Source organism: Typopeltis vanoorti, chromosome 3 (genome assembly GCF_054136105.1).
Source record: "Typopeltis vanoorti isolate ZY-2024b chromosome 3, IOZ_Tvanoo_1.0, whole genome shotgun sequence".
In the NCBI taxonomy this organism is placed as follows: domain Eukaryota; kingdom Metazoa; phylum Arthropoda; class Arachnida; order Uropygi; family Thelyphonidae; genus Typopeltis; species Typopeltis vanoorti.
Window position 1 is genome coordinate 83899434 of NC_143551.1, and position 21161 is coordinate 83920594.

General features: G+C 37.4%; 1 protein-coding gene across 2 annotated transcripts in view; it reads left to right on the top strand.

Annotated features, from left to right (window-relative positions):
• The window catches only part of LOC150108339 (zinc finger protein 277-like), a 195674-nt gene that overhangs the window by 13437 nt on the left and 161076 nt on the right, over positions 1–21161 (top strand). For both annotated transcript variants that reach the window (XM_090415747.1, XM_090415746.1), the window contains exons 2-4: positions 1384–1588; positions 18884–18975; positions 19580–19662. In XM_090415747.1, coding sequence (XP_090271873.1) covers positions 1384–1588; positions 18884–18975; positions 19580–19662 — 380 coding nt within the window. The remainder of the gene's footprint in view (positions 1–1383; positions 1589–18883; positions 18976–19579; positions 19663–21161) is intronic.

A 21161-nucleotide genomic window follows, 5' to 3' on the forward strand; every position in this document is an offset into this window, starting at 1 on the left:
GGCTTTGAGATCTTCTTCAGCCTGTGTTGTCAACATTGATCAGTATACCATTCTTCAGTGGAGTGATGACAGCAGTCACTCTCAGTGCTATTAAAACACGGTCCTGTCTTGTTTCTATTTAAAAAAAAAAAAATCACTTATTTTCTTTTACTTTTATAATGGATCATCAAACAAGATCAGATCCCTCTTTTTGAGCTGATATTTACCTTGGTCTTTCCTGAAAAAAAAAGTTTATATTTTCCTGCAAGGCATTACTTTTTACCTGTATAGCTACAAACAAGCTTAGTCCATGTCAGGCCATCTCAAGTCTGTCCAACTTTAGAACACTTCATTTTTTTTATATAGTGACACAATAAAAATTTCTAAAAATTCTTGATGGCATCCAAAACAGGGCAAAACAAGTCAGGTAATTAACGATTCCATCCACTGTCTCAATGGTCCCTGCATTGTAATTGAAATTGGCATCTATCATTCCTTCTGTTTCTCTTAAGCCTACAGTTATATGAGTTTTGGCTTGTCCAGCTTCTATTACAGTTCAAGTGCTAATCTACTGAACATACTACTCCTAATCATCTTCCATTCCACCTATCTCTGCAACAGCCTCCCCCCCTTAAGTATTTCTCAAAGATAGAAGACTATAGTCTCCAGCTCTTTTAAAAGAAGGTTGAGATTCTCTCTCTCTCTTAACCCTGCCTACACAGACAAACATACATCATCATCAGAGCCATCGTTTTGCTGTAGTTTCTGAACCCTCTGATATGTGGGGGTGAGTGTCTGATTTCCAAAAAGGAAATCAGACATTATCATTCATTACATATTGGTACATTTTTAAAAAAGATTTCTAGAAAGAGTTTGCCTTGCCTCTTAGAAAAATTTATTTTGAATCATACAGCACTGTATATAATATCCATAAATGCGCTGACGAACTAGAAAGACGAATCTTAGAATCAAAAGAAATAGTTCTGGACCCCTCACACATGAACAGTAATCTAAGCTGTAGCTTACCTGACTCACACAGCACAGTGATTCAGTTCTTGAGCTCTCGAGATAGTTGCCACTCATTAACGCCTCACGCTACACCTGCCACGCAGACAGCAGTTCAAATTTGACTGTTGTTATTCCTAACTAACTTGTTTATATGAGAAGTCTATGTTTTATCTTGCTATTTTTTCCAGTTTTTGTAATAATTTATACACCTGAAGAAGTCAGCGTTCTGACAAAACTAGTTGTGTTTTAATTAAAGTTTTTAACTTACCTTATTTCAGTGTTCCTAGTCAGTAAAATTATGATTTTAAAATGTCTACAATCCGAGTAAATACAAGTTACAATATATATATATATATATGTGTGTGTGTTTAATACAGTTGTTTGTTTATATTTCAGTGTCTTCAACTGAGCCCCTTACACTTCCTGCTAGAGAAGCCATTCCAAGTACATGGCCATTAGATGATAAACCTGTTATGTGCATGTTGTGTGATGAGCTCTTTGATGTACATTTGGAAACGAAGCGTAATAAGTTTCAAGAACATCTTGTCAGGATACATAAATTTGTAATTGCAGATATTAACCTTATTGCAAGTTTGAAAAGGTAATTTTATATTATAATTAAACTAGACCCTTTATTACTATATTATAGTAAGATTATTATCAGACCCGCATGGATTCAAAGACTCATTACAAGATGTCCTTACTGTCACAAAGCTCATTAAATCATGCCTTAAATTCATTCACTGTTTCCATGCCTACCACAATTGTCAGTCAGTCAGTGCATTTTATGCAACAAACTCTCTCTATACAGAATGCCTAAACAGAATCTGTGAGTTATCCAGGGATTGTCTATTGTTCTATCTCATTTTCTTCCATTTTGTGAAACATCTTTAAAACTTTTTTGCTAAAACCCCTTCAACAGTTTATGCCTTAGTCAAGTTCCCCCCCCCCCCCCCAAAAAAAAAAAAACTCCTCCTATTCAACAAGCTTAATAAATGGCATTACCTCTGTCTCTCCTCATAGCTGGTCAGAAAACTGTTGCCACTTTAGTAAATCTCTGCACAGTAAGATTTACACTGCTTGGAAAGAAGTCAACTGACACTCCCATGGGCAAAGTGCATTGTGCCATATGATAACGATTCATGTGTTTGTAGCTGGTATAAATTGGAAGAATATGATGTTCCCAAGTCAGTGCAATTGTGTCCAGGTGAAATGGCTGTGAGAAGGGAACTGACAGAGTTGAAAAGAGGCATTGTGATAAGATGCCATGTTGTAGGCCTATCTGTTCTGCAAATTGTTGACAAATTGGGCAATTGCAGATCAATAGTCAGTTATACCGTACTGTGATGAAAGCATAGGGAGTCAACTGCAAGTGCTATCTGTAGTGGATCACCACACTCACCGAACATGACCGTAGGGTGCTACGAAGGATAATATGTAAAAACTGCTATTTGTCAACCAGCATGTTGAATGCAGAGTTCCAGGAATCAACTGGAACGTGAATCTGTACAAAAACATTCAGAACCGAGGCCCAACAACATGGGTTTTCATGGTTGTACTGCAATATGCAAGCTCCACATTACCCAAACCAACATGCAGCATAATCTTCAGTGCTGCAAAGAGCTGTGCCATTTTGTACAGTGGGATGTGGAAGTTTGGCTGTGTTAGCGAGCAATGAATCATGCTCCCCCCCCCCTCTCTACTGAGCAGATGGAAAGGTGTGGCAGATGCCCAGTGAAGTCTCTTGCCAAAGTCATAACCCCAGCTATGAAATTCAAGGGTGGCAGTGTGATGGTATCATCCTGTTTTTCCTGGTTTGACCTTGGATCTCTATTTGTGGTGCCACAAACATTGAACTCCGAGAGTTATCTGAACATTCTCGCTTCTTACTTTGTGGTGTTTCTACAGAATTGACCATTGTCTCTTTCAGCAAGATAATGCGCATGTCATAAGGTATAGTAGGTAAGGTATGCAGTTACAGCAGCAGCTGCTGCTGCTGTAACTGCATGGTTTGTGGACATTAAAATCACTACATTTGACTGGCCTTCACAGAGCCCTGATCTCAACCTTATTGAACATCTGCAGGATGAACTGGAACATTAGGTGAGATCAAGGGACATCTACCTCATAACAGTCCATGATCTCCTTGCATGCCTACAGGAAGAATGATCCAAAATTCCCATTAGTCACTGTCATCACTACACTTCACTGGCCTTCACAGAGCTCTGATCTAAATCCTATTGAACATTGTGGGATGAACTGGAGCATTATGAGGTCAAGAAATGTCCTCCCCACAACAGTCCAGGACCTCTACATGCCTACAGGAAGAATGGCCCAAAATTCCCATCGTTTGCTATCACACACTTGTGGAAATTATGCCCCATAGGATTGCTGCAGTCATCGCAGCGAAAGAAGGTCCTATATCTTATTATGGTTTTGAAAGTTTTTTCACTTGGTTATACTATAAATTAAAGAAGCCAAGAAATTTTTTTTTGATTTCATTCTTTATCCAAGTGTAAGCAAACAAAGTTTGTGCATGAAGTAACTTCACGATTGGGTTACTTGTATATAGAGGCTAATGACTTTACATCAATTGCCATAGTGTGTATCCCCATGTGTTAAGGCTTAGTGCTGGGAGGACATCATGTTGTAAGTTTAATGGAATATTTATAGCACTAGGAAAGGATTAAAAACTAATTTTATGCTTCCAATATTTCGTCTCAGTCTCTAAGACATCTTTAGCATTACAAATAACTCTTATAGCATACAAAAACAACACATTACCAAATGAAACATGTGGGTGACTAAAGTCCTATCTAGGTGGTGCATCCTCTGTAGGTGGCCTAGGATGTAAAGTGAGATTTCTGAGAATGTTTCCCAAATTTTGGGAAGCTTTATGTATCTATATTTATTTAAATAGTCTATTTCAACTAAAGTTGAGTGAGCCAGTCTCATACGGAGGTAGGGTTTTTTCTCGCCTGGAAACTAGGATTTTTCGTTCCCAGAACAGGCAAATCATCTCGTGAACACATGCATATACAGACACAGAGTTAACCACCTTATCCTTGATACAGTAGCAGTTAAGTGAATAAGAAATCGTTGACACCGCAAGGTAAAACGAGAGGGAAGGAATAAGGATTTATTTAAATTTGGTGGATTTCTCAGCAGCGCCTCAGATACTAAAAATAGTCTTTCTTTTTTAAATTTGCTATGGTGGAGCATGGTGATTTTCTTCCAGGAGATCCTGTGGGTTGTATCCAATACATGGTCTGCAAGGCTAGATTGATCATGGTCCTGATTGCAGATGTGCGATTTGTGTTCTTCTAAATGGATGGTCACTGATCTACCTGTCTGTCCAAAGTAAGCCATCTTGCAGGAACAGGGTACTTTATATACTCCAGGTACTGAGAGAGGAGTGAGCTGATCTTTGGTAGAACGAATAAGGATAGCAAGCTTCCAGTGGAGCTTAAAAGTTGTGTACAGGTTGTACTTTTTTTTAAAGACTTGGCTATTTTTTTCTGATATTCACTATGTGAGGAATGGTGATGGCATTTCTGAAATCCTTCTGAAGCAATGGGGGAGGACCTGATTATTTTTTAAATTCTATTAAATTATTTAAGGAATTTACAATGTATACTGGAATATTAATTAAAAGAAACTTTAATAAATACCTCCTATATTTCGGCAATGTCACATTGCCATCTTCATGGGAACATACAACTATGACTGGTGCACACAGGCACTACAAAAAGCAAATGAGACAGAAGAGAGAAAACTACTGTTGTTCCTAGAATCCTAAAGGTGCCCCACCTAGCGGGCTATATTGGATTGCCTTGGCTGTTGGGCTGAAGTTCTCAAGATGCAAGCTTCCCAAATTTGTTGAGGTTTGGAAAGTTTTTTAGAACTGAGGCTGATTCCAAACAATCGTTTCATATTTAAATTTGCTGCGGTGTATATTAACGTGGCTTTCTTGAAACATATTCTGTGGCAGGTATCCAGTACATGGTCTGCAAGCCCAGAGTGGCTGTACTGGTGAAACTGGATGTAATCTTTGTGTTCCAGTTTCACCAGTACAGCCTGATGAAACTGGATGTAGCCTTTGTGTTCCAGTTTCACTAGAAATACATCTGGTTTCACCAGTACAGCTGTAAAAATTTGATGTAGATTGAAAATGCCAGAAAGCTTCACATCAATTTTTACAGAGGTCAAGTCCTGTAAGATTGTTACAAAATAACCTGTATGTTTGTATATAGTTCAAGTGAAATGTTAATGTAAATAATCCTATGGAGATTGTTTATACTTACTGTCCTGAAAAGGAAGTTTCTAGAATGTTTTAAACAAAGGCAATACCTTGCCACCAGAAAACTTTGTATATTAGCTCCTTATAAGGATGTATGAAAGTTGTTTTTGAATTCCACTTGTAAACACATTCGAGGTCAGTGTCAAACGGACCGACCAAACTTCAGATGAGCTGCCGCTGCCCAAAGAAATAGGATTAAAAGAGTGCAGTAGAAGAACAAAGAAAGGGTCAGCGTTAGTGAAAGAACAAGAGATCACACCGAAATATTTGGGGTCCCATATCTTCACGCAGGGATCTGAAAGAGGATGAATAAAAGGCGTTGGCCAGAAGGTCAAGCATTGGTTTTCCATCAGTCATCGGTCAGTTATCCGTCTGTTGTCTCTCGGGAAGATGAAAGGAGCCGATCTGTCAGGCAGAGACTAGACCTGATGATAAATCTTCACTGGGAGCTATTGTCCAAAGAGAGGAAACTTTGAGCTGGAAAGAACTGCTCCGTTACGTTGACACACAAGTAAGTACTCACCATGCCGAACATTTTCGCCCGAGTGCCGTGAGGACAGCGTTCCAGAAGCTGTCAGTGTCAATAATCTATCGGCGGTATAAGGAGGGAGTCAAAACCTGATACGGAAGGAAAAGGTCAGGACGTTAAACTCGAAGATAAGGAATAAGTACATGCAGTGGGTAGCAGCCCTAAAGTGAGTTCGATCTTTTTATTAAATTTTTGTGAATTATAGGAGAACTTTAATAGTGGACTGTTAAGATTAGGCTGCTGAATTTGAGCAGAGTTAATGGTTGGATTTAAATGTTTAACCATGCTACTGGCTAAGACATCTATAGATGTCAAGCTTATCATGGATGCGAAGTGAATATTAAAATTGTAATACCATTGATATTACATTGAAATATATAATGGATATGAAGCGTATGAGGATGCGTATTTGATCCATAATGGCCGGTAAGGTGGTTAATAAGTAATAGAAGATTATGTGTGTAACAGTCAGAGAGTAACAGTTTGTTAATAGTACATTTGCCTAGAGTATTAGTATCAGAAGGATCGAACTTTTATGTGTAATGATATTCTTATGTGTATAACAGTTAAGGAGTAACAATTTGTTAATAGTATAATTGCTTAGGATAGAAACTTCATATTGGAAAGGAGTGGATATTTATGTGACATGATTAATATGAATTGAAAGGGCATCTCAACATAATTGTGTTATTTAGAGTTAAACTAAGCATGTTTTTCTTTAACGGAATAGTTGTGTAAATTGTATTATCGTGAATAAATGTGTTGTTTAAATGTTAATAGAGTGTCGCCTGATATTTAATTTTTTGATGCACTGTTCTGAAAAATATTAGAGCCTATTAGCGGGAACCCAGGAGAAAGGATAGATAGTAGACCACGACTGCAGATATTAATTAATCAGGGGTAATTTGAATATAAGGGGAAGACTACTAGACACACTTACCACTTCTTATTACTAGAAAACGGACATCAGTGGCACAGCTTATCAAATAAATTTTCTGGTTCGAGGAATGAGAAGGCAAGAGCAGAAGGTAGTATAGCTTAAAGAGATATTAAACAGGTAAATAGAGATATAAGGAAAATTATAAGGTATATAAAAAAGATACCCCCCCCCCATTTACAATGGTGCAGCTGACAGGATGACTCATCACAATCTCATACGGAGGACTAAGAGACGGCCAAGAAGCATTAGGAATCAGCACGAAAGTTCCATAAAAGTTATAAAGGGAAAAATAAGAGGGCTACAGTGCAGAATTCTACTGGACACTGGTTCCCAAGTTTCAGTGATAACCGGATCTCTATTCAGGAAGTTGCAATCCCGAGTATCCGATGGTATCACTAAACTTAAACCACCTGTCATGTTGAAGGGAATAGCAGACCCCACCATCCATCTATGCCTCGAAGAAATTAAAAGTGAACATGTGATTGCCAGACTTTAAATTAAATGTTTCACCAGAGTTATTAATTCTCCCAGAGTCCTCTCATACTACAGCAAAGGTAGTACTTGGGACTGACTTTCTTAAAAAACACGTCCTCATGTGATTTCTCAAAGGGGGAGATTTCTATATCGGGATACAACCAGAGTGCCCGGATGAGAGGTAGTCAGAGGCGTTGCGCTGGCAAAAATATTGATGAGGTCAACACAGAAAATGACCATTCCCAGCTAGAAAAGGGGGAAGCTAAGGAAAATAGAATTGTTGATCAGAAGGATGGAGAAAATTCATTCCCTGACTCCCCACCTATTAGAGATACTGGACAGGTAAAAGGGGAAGAGACCTTACACATCTCGAGTGTCTAGGTGGTGACAAATGAAAGTGAGGATACAGAGGCCACAATGAAAAATATAAGGAATGTAATAGAAGTAAACGTTACAGAGATATGCAAAAGTGGAAGCAACTGCCCAGGCAACGGAGGAACTAGGAGGAGAACAAGGCATCATGAAAGAAAAAATGCCCGAGGGATAATATTAAGTCACAGCGTCATTCATGTAAAGAAGAGCCCACGGGTCTGGCTAGCAGTGTTTCCTGCTCTAAGTTAGATGACAAACCTGAGTATAGTCCAACCTAGAGAATATATGACTCACAACACGGAAACACAGAATTTAAAATTTTTCATGAAGGGCTGGGCCTTTGTAAACATTCGATGTAGATTAAAATGCCAGAAAGTTTTACATCAATTTTTACAGAGGAGGTCAAGTCCTGTAAGATTGTTACAAAAATAATCTGTATGTCTGTATATAGTTAAAGCTAAATGTTAATGTAAATAATCCTATGGGTATTGTCTATATTTGCTGCCCTGAAAAGGAAATTTCTAGAATATTTAAAACACAGTCAATACCTTGCCACCAGAAAACTCTGTATGTTAGCTCCTTATAAGGATATACGAAAGTTGTTTGTGAATTCCACTTGTAAACACATTCGAGGTCAGTGTCAAACGTACCGACAAACTTCAGACGAGCTGCCGCTTCCCAAACAAATAGGATTAAAAGAGTGCAGTAGAAGAACAAAGAAAGGGTCAGCGTTAATGAAAGAACAAGAGAGAATGGATGAAAATTTTTAAATTCTGTGTTTCTGTGTCATATATTCTTTGGATCGGACTATACTCAGGTTTGTCATCTAACTTGGAGCAGGAAATGCTGTCAGCCAGACCTGTGGGCTCTTCTTTACGTGACTGACGCTGTGCATTTTTTTCTTTCATGATACCTTATTTTCTTCCTAGTTCCTCCGTTGCCTGGGCAGTGACTTCCACTCTTGCACATCTCTGTAACGTTTACTTCTATTACATTCCTTATATTTTTCATTGTGGCCTCTGTATCCTCACGGTCATTTGCCACCACCTAGACACTCGAGATGTGTAAGGTCTCTCCCCCTTTTACCTGTTCAGTATCTCTAACAGGTGGGGAGTTAGGCAATGAATTTTCTCCATCCTTCTTATCAACAATTCTATTTTCCTTAGCTGCCCCCTTTTCTACCTGGGAATGGTCATTTTCTGTGTTGACCTCATCAATATTTTTGCCAGCGCAACGCCTCTGACTACCTCTCATCCGGGCACGCTAGGTTGTATCCCGATATAGAAATCTCCCCTTTTGAGAAATCGCATGAGGACTTGTGTTTCTTAAGAAAGTCAGTCCCAAGTACTACCTTTGCTGTAGTATGAGAGGACTCCGGGAGAATTAATAACTCTGGTGAAACGTTTAATTTAAAGTCTGGCAACCACATGTTCACTTTTAATTTCTTCGAGGCATAGACAGTGGGGTCTGCTATTCCCTTCAACATGACAGGTGGTTTAAGTTTAGTGATACCATCGGATACTCAGGATTGCAACTTCTTGAATAGAGATCCAGTTATCACTGAGATTTGGGAACCAGTGTCCAGTAGAACTCTGCACTGTAGCCCTCTTATTTTTCCTGTTATTACCATCCTTGAATTTTCCTGCTGACTTCTAATGCTTCTTGGCCATCTCTTAGTCCTCCGTGTGGGATGGTGGTGAGTCATTACCATATTAGCCTCAAATCTCCCATTTCTGTCAGAGTTCCCTCTGCTGTAAAAGCAGTATCTGACAGTGTGCCCAAATTTGTTGCATCTCTAGCACTGGGGTGCTTCTTTCCTATTTTCCCTTTTGCTGTGCGTTCGTTCAGAGTCTAAGCTCCCCAATCTGGGTTTTGCTTTGAGCTCCCCTAACTGATCGAGAATGAATTTTTTTTTTTTTTTCTCCATTGCCAAGGGCTGCTGCTTTTCTACCTCTCTTTTGATAAAGGCTTGTAGTTGTTCTTTGTTAAAGGAATCAGAGGCTCTCAGTCTGTTGTGGTCTCCTTTGTTTATTTCTTTGACCTTATCTTCCTCTTTTTCTGCCTTCTGTTTGTTTATTCCCCTTTCTTTAGGATTAGCTAGACTCTTTCTTAATCTCACCCTTAGGTCCAACACCTCTGTATGTTGTGTATCTGGCTGGCACTAGATGCAGGATGTGGATCGCCTAACCTTTCTTCCCTTTCCTTTATTGTCCGATAGCAGTATTCTAAATTATTTATCTTCCTTCTATATGCTGTCTCTTAATATTCCTCTCTCACTCCTAGCCTGAATTGGTTAAAGACTGCCCAATCAAGATGGGTTTTTTCCTCATTTGGCACACTGAAGCTATTTGCTAAGGTGAGCAGCCTATTGTGAATGTCTGTGATAGTCTCTTTATTTTCCTGCCTGCACTTTTGTAACCTCCACAGGTTCGAACTGAGATATCAGGGTATCTTTAAACTTATTGTATTCCAAAGTGTCTCTCAGTATGGGAGAGGAATACGAAAAGTTTTTGGCCCTGCCAATCAGTTTGTTCCTTAATATATTATCAGAAGCTGGAAGTCCGACCAGTTTCCGACATTCCTTAGCTCCTCTACAAATTTGAAAAACAACAACAACACATCATCGTGATCTTCTCCAGAGAATTGAGGGATTAAGAAGTGAGGATTCACCGTTCTAAAGAATTCTCTATCCCCCATTTTATCAGTACTAGTGACTCCCGAATCAACATCGTTCACATTCATGGTTAAAAAAATTTTCCTTTAACACTAAATATATATACCTTTTCCTGTTTAGTTGCCTGATCTTAACTTACGAAACTGTTCCAATCCACTATTATCTAATTTAATTACTGTGGATTTGATCCTGTGGCTGCTGCGCCATTGTAAACGGGATGTGGGTATATTTAGTTTACCTTTTTATTTATCCTAATCTTATTCTATTCCTGTCTCTTTCGATCTCGATAATTGTTATCTTTCTTTACCTTGACTCTATCTTTAACTTTATGCTCTATGCAGTCTGCTGGGCCTTTGTTATATTGTTCTACTCCTTCCTATATATATTACTTTATGCTATATCTCCTTTTCTATTAACTGCCTTCCGCACTTCCCTACTTATTCCTCGAACACCAGAAAATTTATTTGATAAGCTGTGCGGCTTGCAGACCATGCTCTGGATACCCGACACAGAATACGTTGGAAGAAAGCCACTTTAATATACGCTGCAGCAAATTTAAATATGAAAGATTGTTCATGGAATTAGCCTCAGTTATAAAAAAACTTTCCAAACCTCAACAAATTTGGGTGCATGAGACTGCCCCAAATTTTGGAAGATTGCATCTTGAGAACTTCAGCCCAACAGCCAAGACAACCCAATATAGTCTGCTAGGGGGACACCTTTAGGATTCTAGGAATAGCAGTAGTTTTCTCTCTTCTGCCTCATTTGCTTTTAGTAGTGCCTGCGTGCACGTGTCATAGTTGTATGTTCCCATGAAGATGGTAATGTGACATTGCCAAAATATAGGAGGTATTTATTAAAGTTTCTTTTAATTAATATTCCAGTATATGTTGTAAATTCCTTAAATAATTTAATAGTCATGTGTTTCCAACGTATAAGTCTATCTACAAGAATTTTTAAATTCTGTAATCACTATAGCCATTGGAAAGGAAGCTGTTGCATACGTGATTGAGTTCGGTTGAAAGAGAGGTTCCACTGGAACAAAAATTATAGGCTCTATTGGTTCGAGTTTTAATAATGCCATATTGTTGAGAGGGGTAGTGGTGGGAAAGTTTGTGAATGTACCTTCCTGTGTAAGTGGTTTTTATATATACAGTGAAGGAAAGGCTACCATTAGGAAAGGTATGTTACCAAGGTGTCTAGGAAGGGTAAATTATTGTTATTTTCCTTTTCCATCATAAACTGGATTCTTGGATATAGACTATTGAGGTGACTGAGGAAGAGTCTGATGTGCCTGGGCCATGAGGCCAAATAGAGAACACATCATCTACATATCTTAGCCAGATAGAAGGTTTCAGAGGGGGGGGGGGAGGCTGAGTCTGTTGCTCGTTTTTTGAAATTTTCCATGTAAAAGTTGGCAAGAGGGTAAGAGAGGATCTGGAGAATCCATAGCAGTTCCCTCTATCTGTTTGTAAAATTTGTTCTTCGAAGATAAATAACCAGAATTGATGGCCAAGGAAACGAGATGTAAGATATCAGAAGAAAAAATGTTTTTTAAGAGTGCTAAGGTGTCATTTAAGGGAATGGATATATGGTTTACCTAAAATCCATCAACTTCATTCCCCCCCCCCCCAAGACCTATAGTAGATGCCATTGATGCTCCATGTTACAAATTGCCAAAAAAGCTGGCAAACTCTCTTACCCCCCCCCCCCCCCCACACACACACTGGATTTCTTCTTTTCAGCTATTTTCTGTCCACTGTTGGATGACGGCTCCTCCAGTTCCTTCCACCTTTCTCTGTTCTATATAAAAAAAAAACTACCCATTTTAAATCCTCAATTGAAAATCTAACTTTAAATAATACATATTTGAACTTTGTATATATATTGGTAAGCTTTGACATCACTTCACTGTTTACCAATATTCCCTTAAATGACATATCCTTACATATCTATAAGGATATATGTGCTTTGCATTATGGGATACTAAGGCAATTGATGTGAAGTCATTAGCCTCTATATACAAGAAGAAGTTACTTCATGTGCAAACTTTGTTTGCTTACACTTGGATAAGAGATGAAACCAAGAATATAATTTCTTGGCCTCTTTAATTTATCTTATTACGGTGGATGTCATTGTTGTTTGTACCTACCTTGTTTTAGGTGGCATTAAGGTGCATAATTAGACTAATAGTATTTTATTGTAAGATATAATTCCCGATATGTACCCTGAAAGGGTGTACATTATTAATATTCATATTCTTGATATCCACTGTATCTGCATTTGATGTTAAATCAATCTCTGATAACTAAAAATATTTAAAAACAGTGATAAATAAAAAACCTTATGCCAGATATTCCTTTTCCCAATAAACAATTTCCATGTCAACATTAAAAGAGAGTCATTCTTGCTTGTATTGGGTCAGTGCAGAAGTCCTAGGTCCTCACACTGCTTTCTTTGACTCAGTCCCACCACGAAAAATTGTAATTAGAGCACATTAGTACTGCAGGTATGCCTATGGGTCACATAATCTAGAAACTTCTCTTTACAGAAACTTTACAGATCTCTTTACAAATGAAAACCTCTTGAGAGAGGTTTTCAACTTCTCTCAAGCACAAACACATCTCAGCCATAACTTCTTCAGTCTCCAAGGAACTTGTACTTTTCTGCTCAAGACACTTCTCACTTGTATAACTACTAACACTGTTTAAATCTGCTTAACGTTGGCATACTGCTTATGCATATGGAGTGCTGCACTTATAATCTCCCTAATATTTGACACTTTCTATAAGAGAGGGCAGTCTAATTAATTGGTGATCCCTCTCACAGATTTACCTCTGTATCATTCTTTCATCAGTGTTGGGTTTTGACATTGTCTTTTCTATGGGTATTTTCATCATTGTTCCCCAGAATTGATCACTATCATTCCTCCACTTTTTTTCCCAAAACCGTTAGAACATAGTAGGTGATGGTCAACATCATTTACTGTCCAGATTCAAATTTACGAAACTCTTCCTCCTCTTTTATTTCATCTACCTCTTTTGTTTAGAACACCCAACTCATTCTGTCTTCCCCAAATACTACAATATGTCAGTGGATTTCTCCTTTCCTCTCTTTCTTTTCTTCACATCACCGGTGCACTATAGATCTTGCAGTATTTCCTGGTAGTGAAGAAGATGCATTCCAACAATATGGATTTTGCCATTCTTAATCCACAGCCAATCTCCTCCTACCCATCACATCTGGACACAATCCATGAAAATGTTTGGAGAAGCTCATGTAAGTCACTCTTGACATCTCCAGAGGAGCATTTGATGAAGTTTGCTTACTGAACTACCACATTATGGTCTACATTCTTCAGCTTGCTGTCAGGTCATTAAGTTACTCTCTGGTTGTTCACTACATGTCATGGTAGATAACTTTCTCTCCTCAGACTTCTGCATCCATACAGAAGTCTGAGCACTTCTGCATCCATACAAGAATGCCTTGGTCTCTGTACTTTCTCTCTCTTCCTTTCGTACTTAAATGACCTTCTCTTACTAACCTCAAATTCTGCATAGCTTTCTGATGACAGCTTATGCCATTTGTCTTTTTCATTTGACAAACTTTGTAGCACACAGATATTTGAAGCTTCAAGATCTTTCCTAACCAAATTTAAACTGCAATTTCCTTGATGTTCTTCATTGGGGGGGGGGGGATACCCTTTTTTGATCTTCTGTGCTGCCAAAATTCAGTTTTGTTTCCTGTATAAAAGATCTCACTTGACTTCAAGAGTTCTGTAAAAGGAATTAGAGATGATAAAAGTGACATGAAAACGGGAGGAAAAGATATCCTTGAAGTATAGAGTAATTACTTCGAAAAATTGCTAAATGAAACAATAATAGCACAGGAATACATATCTATACTTGAAGCCATCAAAGGCTTGGAATGTGGAAAGGCAGCAGGAGTAGATGATATTCGACCAGAAATGCTGAAGTATGGTGGTATAAAAGTCTTACAGTGGCTGCACTGCATAGTTCAGAAGGCCTGGACAGACAGACGAATTCCCGATGATTGGAGTAGAGCTCTAATAGTGTACATATATAAAAAGGGAAATAAAACTGAATGTGAGAATTACAGAGGTATTTCCCTACCGAGTGTTCCTGGTAAGGTTTATGCAAGTATACTTGAGAAATGGTTGAGAAGAATTGTGGAAGAAAAGCTTGGGTAAGAACAAGCTGGATTCAGGCCAAATAGAGCCTGTCAGGATCAGATTTTCACTTTACATCAGATAGTTGAAAAATCATGGGAATATAGCAAAGATCTGTATATTTAAGTTTTTCGATCTGGAAATGGCATATGACAAGGTGCCAAGAGAGAAGCTATTCAATGGTGTCAATGGGGCATTATATCATGCAATACTAGTCTCTATTCGAGTTGCAAGTCAGCAGTTAGAATTGAAGGAAGTACAGGAAGATGGTTTAATGTTAAATCTGGTGTGAGACAAGGATGTACATTATCCCCTCTGCTATTCATTATCTATATGGATCACATTATGAAGGAAAGTGGTATTAAACATGATATCAAAATTGGAGATGTTAATGTCAGCTCTTTGCTTTATGCAGATGATGTTATACTTCTAAATAAATCCACTACAAGTCTGCAAGATTCCCTGACTAAATTGAATAACTGTTGTAATACATATGGCTCAGCAATAAAAAGACAAAGACAATGAAAATAGGCAGAATTGTTGAAAATGTCAACTGTGTTGTGAACGGAGAACCCGTGGAACAAGTAAAACATTTCATCTACTTAGGCACGATTTTTAGTGAAGATGGGAAATTAAATATGGAAATAGACAACAGAATCAACAAAGCTGGTTTGGTATGGTAGGAAGTCAATTGAATAAATTTATACAGAATAAGAGAGAAATTAGTCAGAACACTAAATTAGCCATATACAAGGCAGTGTTCAAACCAGTTTTAACTCATGGATCTGAGAGCTGGGTCAGAAGTAAAACACTTGACCACAGATATGAGTGTCCTGAGAAAGATTAGAGGCGTGAACAGATATCATCAATATAAAATATTAAAAAACAAGGATATTAGGAAAGAACTTGACATTGTCAGCATCCGGGAATGCGTCAGCAGAGCTAATCTCAGGTGGTATGGTCACTTAAACAGAATGGGCGAGGAAAGATTAGTAAAACAAGCGTTCTCTGCCAGGTTGGCAGGAAAATGACCCAGAGGAAGATCAGGATATAGGTGGATTGATACTGTACAAAGTGCCTTAGACGATAGAAATATAAGGTCTGATAATGTTGGAGTCTTGACAAGTAACAGACTGATTTGGAGGAAAATTGTAGATTGGAAGTTAGCAATGATGTAAATTTTTCATGTATTACTATCGTATCCCTGTATACCCTTTGAGTGTACATGGCAGGAATTTGATGATGACTTCCCTTTATTTTTGATAATACCCAACTCTCTAAACAAGATCAGATTTCATTTTTGAAATGACTTGCATCTCCATCCTTTCCAGACACGAATACATCAGTTAGTGTATTCAGCTTCCAAGAAACTTGATGCTCTTTTCTACTTAAAACACTACTACTTATCTCCAACTGCTGACAATATCTAAATACCAAATCCATCCAACATTAGAATACTGCCTGCACATTTGGAGCAGTGTGCCATAAGCCTCCTTAAGGATGTTTTATGCCATTCCAGAAGAGAGTAGTACATTTAAATGATGATGCTTCTCTTACAAATTCAGTCATTCTCTCTCTCTCATAGGCCTTCAGTTTTTGTCTTATACTTCTTCTATAAGTATTCTTTCTCATGGACAGTGAAAATAATTATAGAATTCGTTCCTATACTTTCCTGTAAGTCCACATGAATACAAGCAGGTGCTAACTTGTTTTGGATTTACAGCTGAAGCATCTAAGGCTGGGAAGCCAGTGTGTTCTGAATATAAATGATGTGTGTTCTGGCTGGTTTGCTTTTTTGCATGATGTAAAAAACCCAGTTTTCAAGAGGAAAAACCCTGCCACCTCAATATGAGACTGGCTAGCTCACCTTCAGTTGAAAAGCTTCATTAAAGGTTCTCTGCATTCTAGACAGGATGGTGCTAGCTGACATCTGTTTACTGTTCAAATCCAAACTTACCAAACCAACTTCTTTTTCATTCACTCTGTTTCTGTTCTTTAAAAGAGCCTATTCACTCTATCTTCGCCCAAAATTACAACTTACAGCTGTTCAAAAAAAAAAAAACATCAACTTTCTTCCTTCTCTGTAACCTCTTACTCACACACAGTGTTATATCTTTTCTTTCCTATCTCGTTCTGATTTCTATATCTAGCTTACCACTACACCTTATTTTTACTTATTTATCCTTTCTCTCTCACACATGCAAGTAAATCACTTGTCTCCTATCAAATTAATTTATTTCTTAGGATCTTTGCAGTCTTATTGGCCTCTCCATTTTTTCAAACATTATTTTATCACACAGAAATCTGATGGAGTTCACCCTATAAGTATTAACACATTTAATTTTTACTGTGCCAGCTAATACCTAGGATAGAAAGGATTCTTGCTCAGAGTGACACATGATAATTAGATCCAGATTAATCTTACCCCTCCACTTGCTTAATTTTTTCTCACAGTCGTGGCTCGCTTAATATACTTGTACTCATGGGTTTATCCCGCTTAGTTCATTGATATTTTTATGAGCGGTAGTTTTGAATTCATATAACGTAAGCAGATCAGGCAAGTACATGAATGAAACAATTAAATGAGCTTTAAGGTGATACACAATAATACAATTCAAACAGGTTAATATGGTTGCACTCAATTTAGATCAAAGGTTCTAATTAATTTATACTAATCACACATATTAAATTGCAATAACCACTAATACAATCATTTTAGTATAAATTCATAGGTCATCATCATGCCAGTCTGATACACGTGGCCATTAGTCAACACAACAGCACAATTTACACATTAAGTTTAGCATAATTAGATATCTACTAGGCCTCGTGGGCAAACAAATCTTAACACTGTTTTGGACCTATGCCTAGTTTTAGACTACTCTTACAGTCCCTTAAATTCAGCCCAATACAAATGTTCTCACAGGGAATTCACTCTCTTCTATAACTGGAATTAGAATTTCAAAAGTCTACATTACCATCTCTGCCCTTGAATTCTTAAAACTTGTTCCTGCCTTGTCTGGTCATCAAGGCCTTCAACGTAGTCGCTTTAGAGGATATCTTCCATAGATCTGCGCGAGTAGAATCTCCGCAGGAAAACTGGAAGGTGGCATGGTACCGTTGCCTTGTACCGCCGGCATCAAATTTTGGTTCTTCCGTTGCATGACAACGCACAGCTATCCTAGAGCATGGACATAGCTTGGCCCAATACGAACGCTATGACAGATGAGCCAAATGCCTTTCCTGACTGGCCAGGAAACTTCCCCCGACGATGACGAGCTCGACCACTGTCTGAGAGACCAGGAATCCAGGAAAAAAGATCTCAAATCGTCTTTGCAAGGCCTTTTAGTATAATTCTTTCCTCTTAGCAAATCTCGATCTTCACGATGCATGCCAACGCGGTCATGTGTGCTAATGTTGGTCACCTTTAGCTCCCTCTATTTTTTTTCCGCACGTGTATCTGCCTTCCTTTCCTGGAAGATGCTTAGGTTTCCTTTTCCAATACTTCTCTCCCTCCCTTCTCTTTCATATTGCAGGATGGCAAAAGTGACCCTTGAACCCTGACTCATAGGCTTTGCTAATTTAGTACTAGAGACTGACTTTTTCAAATGGATTTGTCAGCTTACATGGATCTCTATATCTGGTTCAGACTTAATACAGATTATATGTAAAATATAAAAGCTTATTATACAAATTTATGAATTTCCTAAATTTTAATTGTTTTGTACTTGTAAACAGCTTACACTTATCCTATTGCCAACGTTCCATATTCTCTGCCTAAATTGTATTAAAGTTGTGACCTGAATAATTTACATTAAGCATTTCTTAGCCTATTCAGGACACAACAATAGCATTGATGTGCTGTAGGATTTGCAACCTTTCATGTGTAGAATTGATATATATATATATATATATATATATATATATAAATTGAATAAATTGTTTCTAGTAATTAGTAATCAGATATTCATAAACATGTATACAGCATATTAATGTATTGTACAATATTAATATATATTACTATGCAATGCTGTATCCTCTGGTGATGATAACAAACAATTTTATTGGTATAAGGATTTTTTGCATTTGGATCTTTTTTTGGGAAAAAGAATGTCCCGATTTGAAAATTGTATATCTCTGCAACCACAAACCACAAATGAATGCGACTTGTATACCATGTGAACGGCCTTGGTCCCGAGTTTGATATGACGACCTAAATGCCACTACTAGCGCCCAAATAGCCGCTACGCTTAGTTAATTTTAGTTAAGTTAATTATTTGCAGTCGGGTCATTCTTTTTGAAACACTCTGTATATTAATATTTGTTTCTGAAATTAAAAAAATATTAAATGATCACACTTAATATTTGTTTCTGAAATTTATAATTGAAGTTGCATATAAGTATACATTTATTTTCAGTTACGTAACATATTGGAAAAAAAGATTTTTAGAATTGCCACTTACAGAATTTTGCTCTGTCATCACAACTAACTCCTCTAGTTCTGATAAAGGTAACTAGTTCTTTAAATGGAATTCTAAATATTTGCTTTTATTATCATATTTTTATTTCATTTGAATGTTTTAGATAATTCATTAGAATTTCTCTTTTGCATTCTTAATAGAGGTATATAATTCCAAATCTGAAACTACAAAAACTACATTTCCTCCCAAGAAATGAAGATGTTTTTCCATTATGGTTGATTAGCATGGAAGCAAACCGATGTTAATAACCTGTTTTTTTTTTTGTTTTGAAATTACTATTTTTAAATTTATAACTTGTTAATGATCAAACTGTTGGCACCTTGTATTATCATAATATGATCAGGTAAGTTCCAACTGAATTACCTAGTTTGCCTTATTAACTCAGATTATAAAAGCTGCTTGTTTGCTTGTCACAAAGCTGCATAATCCCACATAAGTCATGGATGCTTGTAAATTGCTTATTTTTACAGTTTTTTCTTTAGTTATTATTAACAGTATGCCCCCTTTTTTTTTATTATCATGGCTGTCTTACCCACATATTGTTTCCATCCAGGAAAATAAATTGCACATGTTTTAAAATAATCATTGGCCATCTTTTTAAATGAAAACACTAATAAAAAGCCATACTTTCAGCTCCCAAGGAAAATTTTTTTCTCTTGAGTGATGCACTTTCTGAAGACCGAAACTTACGACAGAAGCTCCAGCAACAAAGATTGGTAAATATTATATCAATATTAGATGTAAATGTAATGTGAACTTACAAAAAAATATTTTTCTGGTATCCTCATCATTTCCTGATAGTTTCCTCAGTGTGTGTGTGTAATTACTATGATATTGCAAGATAATTAAGATATTTCTTATATTAATATTTCTGATATTTCAGCAAAGTCAAATTGCCATTATCAAGTAAACAGCATAAATCGATATGTGCACGCAGACAACTACACTGTGTAAATGAGGCTGAAGCATGGCAACCAAACTCTTAAGTTGTAAATAATATTCCTTAGTGGGCTGGAATGGGTGCTGGGCTGAAGTGAGGGCCTAAGGATGATGCTTCCTAAATTTCAGGTAATTTCATACAACCAAATTTGTTGAGGTTTGAGTGGGTCCTTAAGGAGGCAGATTCTAGAAATACAGTAAATATGATAAATACAAGAGACTATTCCTAGAATCTACCTCAGCCTTAAGGACCAACCCAAACCTCAATAGATTTGGTTGCATGAAACTGCCTCAAATTTAGGAAACGTCATCCTTAGACCCTCAGCCCAACAGTCAAGAACACCAATTCTAGGTCTCGGTAGGGGGCACCATTTAGGACTTTTGGCTCACTTTTGATTGCTACTTCAGCCTTATTTACCCAGTGTAGTGTCTACTTGCACTACATCAATCTACCTAGATCTCGTTTTCTCTTCTGGTCTTTTCCTGCTATTCTTACATCATACACTTCATTTTTCATTTCTCTCCCATTCTGCCCCTAAGCATTGTATTGGTGACATTTCCAGGTTATTTGATTGAGTAGTGCCTAGTTCGCAAGTTATCATCTTAAAGCCTTCATTTTATCCATTAAAATCTGTTTACACATTATTATTTTTTTTTATTGTGAATACCACTTGCAAAAGATTGCAACCTATGGTACATTATGCTGGTTGAAAGAAATGCTAGAAAGCTTCAAGTTGGCATTGTAAATTTTCTTCTTATTATTCCTTTCCTCCTCATTTACCTTGTGGTGTCGAGGATTTTCTGTTAATTTAACCATAACCGTATCTCGAGGATGAGGTGATTAGGCCCTATGTCTCCCGGTGTGTCTGTCCTATGTTTGTAGTGGCATGTATTTACAGGCTGGTTTGCCTGTTTTGAGGATGAAAAACCGAGTTTCCAGGTGAACAAACCCACTACCTCCATATGAGACCAACTAACTCACCTTTAGTTGAAAGAGACTTTAGATAAAAACTTAGTTGAAAGAGAACTTTAGATAAAAGTTCCTCACATCACTGATGGAAATCGAACCCAGGTCTTTCCAACCAAAGGCTTCGTCTATGCAGACGGAGCCACAGAAGCTCCATTGTAAATTTATAGAGGATATTTTATATATCCTCTATAAATATATATAGAAGATATTTATATATAGAGGATATTTTATATATGTGGTGCTAAATGAAAGCTTTCTAGGCTTTTTCTTTAACCAGTATAAGTTAAAGAAATAAGTTTAATCAGT